The 8849-nt window shown below is 40.1% G+C and overlaps 1 protein-coding gene across 1 annotated transcript; it reads right to left on the reverse strand.

The window, feature by feature from the left end:
• Positions 1 to 1210: 1210 nt before the first annotated feature.
• Positions 1211 to 8071, reverse strand: LOC131320726 (lipid droplet phospholipase 1-like). Its single transcript, XM_058351536.1, has 10 exons — positions 7618 to 8071; positions 6161 to 6228; positions 5403 to 5473; positions 5042 to 5284; positions 2860 to 3023; positions 2676 to 2731; positions 2510 to 2562; positions 2303 to 2423; positions 1991 to 2088; positions 1211 to 1570 (listed from the first exon to the last, which is right to left on the reverse strand). Exons 1-10 carry the CDS (start codon positions 7770 to 7772, stop codon positions 1499 to 1501), a joined length of 1101 nt encoding a protein of 366 aa, XP_058207519.1. The 5' UTR covers positions 7773 to 8071; the 3' UTR covers positions 1211 to 1498.
• Positions 8072 to 8849: the final 778 nt, after the last annotated feature.

Raw genomic sequence — 8849 nt, forward strand, 5'->3', positions numbered from 1 at the left:
GAGCCGTTTATTAAATTTAAAACATGTTTTCAAGAGCCCTCGCGAGAAATCAGCTCAATCTACTACATATAAGTACTTGATCCAATCATCTAACTTTTCAGTCAGTTTTTTATTGGATGAAAAGTTGGATGATTGGATCGAACACTTATAGGTAGCGGATTGAGCTGATTTCTCTAAGAGAACCTTGAAAACATATTTAAATTTAATGAACAGCTCGGGTCGTTTGTATGAAACCCGTAGTGCGCTCCACGTCACAATCTGTACACGATCTGTGCATGAGAAATATGTGGGGACAGACTTATTGTTTTTCATATGAAAGGACAATTTGATACCATCAGTATCTCATGGATAAAAGTGGTGCATTTCCCATTTTTTTAATCATCTTTGACAGTGTATGAACACGAAACTATGCGAGGCTCACACAAAATACTCCAACACAGAAGCAGCACACATTAATCTTTAGTTATACATGCATCTAATCTATACTTTCACAGCTCTGAACTTAGAAACCTAGTCTGCATTCACCCCTGTAAAAGTTCTTCCGATCTGTAGGAAAACATTGAACATGCCCAGATTTATGTGTATGTGCTGTAGTTCCATTCCAATGCTTCCACAAACTTACAGTGCTCTGAACATTCCTGCATTTCCTTGCTTTGACAAATCAGGTTGCTCGTTGGTATGTACTTTACGTCGCTTCATTCATGCTTCGCCAGCCAGCTAGAGAAGAGTTGGAAGCAAATCCTTGACTCCTCGAATACAACGGAATTTCACCCATGGCAAATCTCTCACTCTACCTCCTCTTATTAAGACCATAGAATGCTCCTTCAAATTATGACCTCACCCCCATAGTCCACTAGAGCAATTTGAAATAATTCCCACCGATTCCTATGAAAATAGGAGACTTGTTTTTCTCATTCACAAATCCATCTTTGTTTATGCTACTCACTCAGTTTGGTCCTACTTCTGGTTCATTTTGTTACTAAAAACGGAGGAAATCCATTGGCAAAAAAATTCAAGGACTCGGCTCCATTAGAAGGTGAAAATTTAAGAAAACAATTGTCTTTATGCAGCAAAGACACCACATTAACCAGTCTTTAGATTTTTACCTTGTCTTCCATAGACTTTAAGAACAGTTCACCCGAGATTCTTCAACATATCATATAAATCTAAAATCTTCAGCCTAATCAGATACACACAAAGATTGATGATATATTTGAAAGCCCGAATTCCATTTTAATGATAGATAGTTTGTGTTCATGCACATTGGAGGAGGTAATGGATAAACAAAATTTCTTATAGTTGCTTCATACTTTAGCAATAGTTTTCATACAGTTTGTCATTGCCGATAACCTGGTAACTTTGCAGCTTACAACCCCGGGAATTGGCAAACTCTCATCCTCCCAAAAAAAAAAAGAGGAGGGATTTTGGCACCAGGCCCATCGTAGCTTTACCAATACACCATGCATTCTTGGTCGGTGAAACTTGAGCTGATGACCATCTAAAGGATCAAATGATCAATCATATGTTGTATGACATCTGCGCCGTCTGAATGCAGAGCATGGTCTTTGACCTGTCATATATTGCCCAACGGAAAATCAGTACGTACTGAGGTAATGAAGATGCAGATCTGAACTAGAAAACTTGTGCTAGTCAACAAATCAAGAGTTTTTTCTCCTAATTGTATGGAGAAATATCCAACCAAAAGCAGCAAGATAGATGAAACGTTAAGATTTTCAAACTAGAAAAAATGCTCTATTCCATCTGCAGGATTATGGCTGTAGTTTCTCTTAGACAAGATTTTTACTATTACCAAAAGAGCTCGCCAAACATTAAATAGATATTAACCATGTTTCCTGGGAAAATTTGCAAAGACAGCCACACTGCTAAGAAGGTTCACGTAAATACGTATTTGTCATAACCACGGAGAGAGAGAGAGAGAGAGAGAGAGAGAGAGAGAGAGAGAGAGAGAGAGAGAGAGAGAGAGAGAGACCTGAATCAGACTATGAGCAGCAGACCTCAGTTTGCAACTATGAAAACTGACATCTACTTTTTCCCACGATACACGCGATAGGCCAGTCACAAGTTCCTCTGAGTAGTACAGTCCAAACAAAAAAATCAGCAAATAGTATCTGGAATACCAAGTGCAAGAAGAAACAAAACCAACACCACTAAAAGATAATGCAATGCCTCTTCAAGCAATAAGATGAATTAATGGAGCCCCAGCACATGGCCCAAAACAAGTCTAATATACAATAAAAGCAATCTTTTGAATACTCTAATTACAAGTTACTGAAGATCAAACCTTCCAGCTTATCTGAACAATCATTTGCTAGTGCAGTGGGTTCACACTGCTCCATGTCGTACGCCTTACAGTGTTCTTCAAATACGATATGTGGATATTTTCCGTTTAAAGAATCCTCCCACTGATGAACAATATATTGTTTGGTCATTCAATTGCAACCACAACTCACATATAGTTTAATAAAAACACACACAGAAAACAAGGTACCTTGGGAAGCTCACTATTGCGTCTAATTGATGAGGTTCTCCAGCCCACTATATCTGAGCAACATTTGGTAAAAGGAAACAAGGAGAAAATTTACCACAAAAAACGAGGGTATAATATCGAAATACTAATAGATATAAGGGCTGCATCTAGAGTGTCAACAGGATACGGTCATATTGAACATTGGAATATGCCACACGGCGTTTGAATGAACGTAATGCAGACCTGCATCAACGAATCGGTTGGTATATCAACAATTTAGTACTAGGATATTGATAGATGTCGACATCTGCAGACATTTGCAATTTGGAAAAGCAATTCACTTAACAAAGGAATGGGCTAAAGCAATATACATGTAGTAACATTCACCGTAATCTTCTATCATCCGTTTAAGTAATGGAGGCTTTCCATCATCATTGTCCACGAGAAAAAGATGTCGGCCTGTTCTTCTAAATATCAAATGAATAACAAGTCTAGCAGTTGTTTCAAGGGCAGGTGAACCAAAAAGAAAGGGTACCTGCATAAGGAAGCAAATTAATGAAGATCAATCAAAACGCAACCCCACCCAACATGGCGAATCAATGTAAAACCAGGTTATATTCTACTTATATATGCCGAAGAGAAATTGAGTTGTACGGACTGGCAGCATGGTGGTAGTGTTTCCAGTCTAGGATTAAAAGAAAGGAGGGGTTATGTGAAGCACAACTTTAGGATCCTTGAGTGCTGAATTTATCTGAAGTACAACTTTCATCTTCTGCATGGGATAAAATGCACGCATCCCGTAAAATCCACATGGAACCATGAACACCTCATCACCACAGTATCTAAAGATCAGCTAAAGGCTTGTTTACTTTCTCTCAAGTTACTCGGATACGCATTGTGAATACTGCACAAATGAAGTTACTCGGTGTTGGTTTAGTTAAGTTAGCCTGAATCACCGGACTCCAACTCTTGAATAGTAGTTGCAGAGAATGAGGTAAAGGTTAAACCATGTAGTTTGCCAGATGGCCCAAATAAGTAAGAACCCTTGAACTTTTTTTTTTTTTTATCAGCAAAAAGAAATTTCATTAACTCATAACACGAAGTACTGAGATAATAGGGACTTGGGTACACCGGCTTGACCACCCAAAACCCTTTTCTCCTAACCACACGGAGGAAACTGATTTAGGCCCAACAGGCTGAGACCAAACCAGGAGGAAAAAATCCTAAGAAACCAACCCAACCCAACCCAACCCAAAAAGAAACCCTAAACCCTAGGCCCACACCCACACTACAGAGAACCGAACACCCTAAACAAGATCAATAAGAACCCTTGAGCTTTAAGGCTCTGTTTGGAAAAATTGCCAGTTTTGTGTCTGTATGTTTATGAAAAACAAGAACTGAGTTTCTGTTTATTCTGTAAAAAACAAAAATAAAAAGCATGGTGGTTGTCCTTAATAGTTGGAAAATAAACCAAAACAAAAACGAAGAACAAGCATAATTCTAACCCAATAATGTATTAAAACATCGAACAGCAACCAGCCATTACCAGCACACTAAGAGAGAATCAATTTTGAACTTGGGAAAAATTTGCAGATTGATGGGTCTAAGTCAATTTCACCTTCGATCCTGCGTGCCAAAGACGACTTCTCTTCTTCGATTAGTGAGTGTAAGATCCAAGGGAGCCATGAAGTCAAGGAGCGATTAAGGCAGACGATTCTCCTCCGACGAACTTCGTACTCAATCATGGAGTGGGATGATCGCCGACGGCAGTTGATTGGGTAGAACATAGATCATCGTTAGGGAGGGAGGGAGAGAGAGAGAGAGAGAGGTCATGGTAGGCACTGGAAGAAATACAGTGGATATTTTCGGGAGTACAAGCTGCGGTGTAGTCAGATTTGCAAATCTAGTCGGCCATGGCTACATCGATGCCAGAGATCTACTGGTCTGTGAATTGAGGGAAGATGAATGGACATCTTCTAAAATGCTCTTAGTAGGATTGGAACTTGCGCCTACTGCGTGTTAGGTGCCAGTACTGTAGGTCCGTGTTTTGTTTGGCTGGGGAAAGTGTTTCAAAAACAAACGGAAATGCAGCTTTTGAGTTTCCAAAATTCCCCATAAACAAGTGGAATTGCTTTTGTATTTTGTAAACAAAAACACTAACACAAACAAGTTTATGGTGCCTGTTTCAAAATTTACCACAAACAAAAACAAAAAACTGGAAATAAAAACATTTCGAAACAGACTCTAAGAGGTTCTTGGCTAATCCTTTAATTAACTCTAACAATCAAGCTGACCAATGACTATACGTGCTATCAAACATCCCACAAAAACTACTATCACAGCTTAAACAAAGTCGCCAAAACCTCTCACAACCTAACCGTGTACTTTTTCAGATTGCATCGCATCACCCTCCTGACCCAACCCAGCAGAACCATCATGCAAGGTGAACATAAACTATCTATTTGGATAATTCAAATAAAGCTCTTCCTAATACTGGCAGAATCATCCAATGTCAGCATGATTGGAAAGTGCGATTACAAGAAAGAAACATACCTGTTTATTACCCCTAGAACCAAGATGGGGTGTAGCAGAGGTAATGAAGTTCATAGGCTCCAAACCACCTATTGTACCCTTGGACAGCTCTTCACAGGATTTAGGCAATGAATCCTCCATATTGTTGCTTCCAGGAGGTCGAAATAATCTCCCGATCACATATCTCGCCACAAGTCCTCCAACTGAATGTGCAACGAAGGAGATCTTGCGTAAACTTGGTTTTTGTTTAATCAACTCAAGAATCTGGATTATACAACATATTAGTGCAAACCACATACCAGATGTACAAAAATAAGCAGACTTAAAACATCTTCCACTGCTAACAATACTGCAAGTCTGCAGCACAAAAGGAACAACTAACCTCCTCTGCCAATCGGTCACCCATTACATCCACACCATCTAATGTCAGGCTGGCCGTATTTCGTTCACTACCTGCAAAGCAAGTCAACAAACATGAGTTTTGACCAAGCGGTCAAAATAATTGAATTGATGCCTGCATTCAGGGTACATACAAGACTTTTTCAATCTCTTCTCTTATGATCATCACTTTTTCCGGGTGGGGATACAAATTATTAGAGCAGCTACCCCTAGAAATTCTTGTTGTTCAAAAACCTCTTTCCTTTTCTTTTCCGGAGAACGTCTACAGCTTATAATAATGCAGACATCATTCGGAGAACAAGATTATCTATGAACAACAACGGAAATAATTTCACCAGTTTAATTAGCCAAGGCGAACAACTTTTACACCTGAATCAGTTGGTCAACATTGACAACCCCCATAAGAGAGCTAGACTGATTCAATTCATACAGACAATATTATTCATTCTGGAGATCAAACCAGAAAATCTATCACTTATTCATACTTTTGGATGAGAATTCTATATTCCTGTATGGCTCCACCCATGCAGAAAAGAGCAGCATTTGAATCAATACACACATATAAGATGAACGAGAATATCAGAAAATGATGCAAAAAAAAAAAAGGGGGGAAACTAAAACAGGAAAAAGAATACTCCTCTACTTTTATGCAGTCAAAGGCTTGATATCAATGTTCCAGAAGGAAGGGAAGAATGAGAAAACAAGTAGTAATGCAAGTTTAATAGTTGAAATACTACTTACGATGAACAAATACTTTATCAGGTATCATTCTAACAAACTGCTCAGCTGCAAACTTCCAATCTTTAGAACTGCAAAAACAATATAGCACCAGGGTGAACATCCATACTGCAATGTGCAAACAACAGACTTTCCAATCATCAGGAGCAAGAGAAGCTCCGCAGAGCATGAGCATTCAAGTCACCAATAACTTCATAAGCATTTGATCAGATGGAAGAAAGTCTCCAAAAAAACTTGAACATTATCCTCTTTCTCTCTCTCTAGCAAAATTTTCTCAGTGGAGATATTTCCATTACAATACATAAAAGCCAATATTTGGGGATTATCAATGTAACAGTTAACTGCCACCACTAGTTTTCTTGGGTAACGAGGAAACCAACGCAAGGTCACTCAGACTCACCCCACGGGCTAATCTCAACTACACGCAACCATCTACAAATCATGTGTATCTGTAAGTCAAGGCATTGACAGCGGGAGATGTACACAGGACCTCTGAATTACAGTTGGTCCTGGATCCCTGGTGACAAACTTAAACCGTTGGACTACCCTGGTGTGGTAATTGCCACATTTTTGCCTTTAGTACATGATCTTCAAGCCTATAATTTTGAATCCAGAGGTAGATGAAACGACAACTACCACCACCCTGAAGGTAAGTAAGAATGAGAAAGTGTCTATGGAAGACAGAGGTCTGATTGACTGAGGAAAATAGGGGAAAGATAACCAGTGTTCTGTCTGAATGATGATTGCGATAAGAAAAACAATGGTATCCATAGGATAAAAATCCAAACGAAAAAGCCTAGTTACAAAACGTCGGAAACAACTATGTTCGGAGCCATTTGATATATATGGATGCACGTGCATCAAACGGCTTGTTTCCAACCCATTGATGTATGTGGATGCACGTGTGTCAAACGGCTGCAGACACAGGTATGCCCGGAGTTGTGTTTTAACGTTTTGTTCCTAGAATTGCTCAAATCCAAAATAACAGCCTTAAAGAATAAAAAATAACCACGGTTTCAAGCTGACAAACTCCTGAATATAGTATATCCAGACGACAAGAGCTTCAACTTCCACATATATTTTCACAGTTTAAAGGCAAAAAATCATCGAACGACATCAAAATTCCCATTTTGCAATAAACATCACAAAACCTTTTGACAAAGGGGGAAAAAAACAAACTGAAAACTACATAAGAAAAGAATGACTGAACTTTCATCTCGACAGCGCAAAATGCAAATTAGCTACTACAGTACTTCAACTTTGTCTTCCAAATTAATTCAATTCAAGCAAAAAATTCATCAAATCGAACATCAAAGAGAATAATCCACCACAAAAACGAAATTTACGAACTTGTACGCCCAAATATCTAGATATGCATATCGAATGTGTGCGTACGTGTGTGTGTGTGTGTGTGTGTGTGAGAGAGAGAGAGAGAGAGAGAGAGAGAGAGAGGATTTGACCTTCCGAGAATTCCGTGGACCATGACGACAAGATGATCAGCTGAAGCAGCAGCAGATTTGTCACAACTCCACATATCTTTCCCGCCATTCACCGATTCCGACGAGCAAACACCGTTCTTCACTGTGACGTTTCCCATTCCTCTTGCTTCGCTCATTCTCAGGTCACCTACCCCGCATCGGCCCGCTATTAATCGAAAACTAGATTGTGAAGTACCAGAAACTGATCAATCTTCGAGTTAAGAATTCAAACGGTCGGGACAAGTCGGATGAGAGAGAGGGCGTGTGTGTATACACGAGGGGAATGCGGGAGGTGGTTGTGACGAGAGAGAGAGAGAGAGAGAGAGGTGTCCAGGGGGCGAAGGAAAAGAAAAGTAGAGTAATAGGTAGAGAGAGAGGCCGCGTTGCGGAAAACCAAATCCAAATATAGAGCTTGGGGGAAGGGTGGAGTTGAACTTGAATGGGTTTGATTTTACTTTTTCAACTTTTATACTACTCCGTAGTAATCGTTGTTCCTACTCCTCGGGACCAGTCGCCGGTCGGTGTGATGCTACGCGTCGTGATGCTAAGGGATGGGACCCAAGTATCATCGCCCACCTAAGCAGCTTTACAACAATTTCTCTACTAACGCATTTTTGACCATCAAATGGCGGGAGGGGACGACCAGCGTACCAATTTTTTTTTGGGCGTGATCATAGGGGCTTCCGACTCATCGTGGAATGTCCAGTTCGAGCCATAGCTACCGTTCGGGAGGACGGGCCGTCACCACGGCACCACCTGGTGCAAAGCGGCGAGAAATCTCCCTCTTCAGTCCAACTACGGGTTAGAATCAAAGCCTAATAATGACACCACCGGGTACATGCACACATGTGCCTCCCGGGGCTCGAACCTACACAGTTATTAAAGAGAGGTAGTGACTCCCACCAACTGAGCTACCACCTTAGTGGTTCTACTGACGCATTTACTCCTTGAGGCCTTTACTCCTTGAGGCCTTCTGCCATTACACTTATTCACACACTCACACTTATAATAGGAGTAAAGCCCGCACATATTATACACATAGTGTGTGAATTCCAACCTTATTTTGAGTAAGAATATGTAAATAGATGTGTGAATAAGTGTAGTGTTAGAATTATTATTTACTCCTCACTCTCTTCCCCTGGGATCGCATTCAAATCGACAGCAGAGAGAAGACGAAATATTAAAATATTGGGTTTAAAGGAAAAAGCTAAGAG

This window comes from Rhododendron vialii, chromosome 3a, assembly GCF_030253575.1.
Source record: "Rhododendron vialii isolate Sample 1 chromosome 3a, ASM3025357v1".
Lineage (NCBI taxonomy): Eukaryota > Viridiplantae > Streptophyta > Magnoliopsida > Ericales > Ericaceae > Rhododendron > Rhododendron vialii.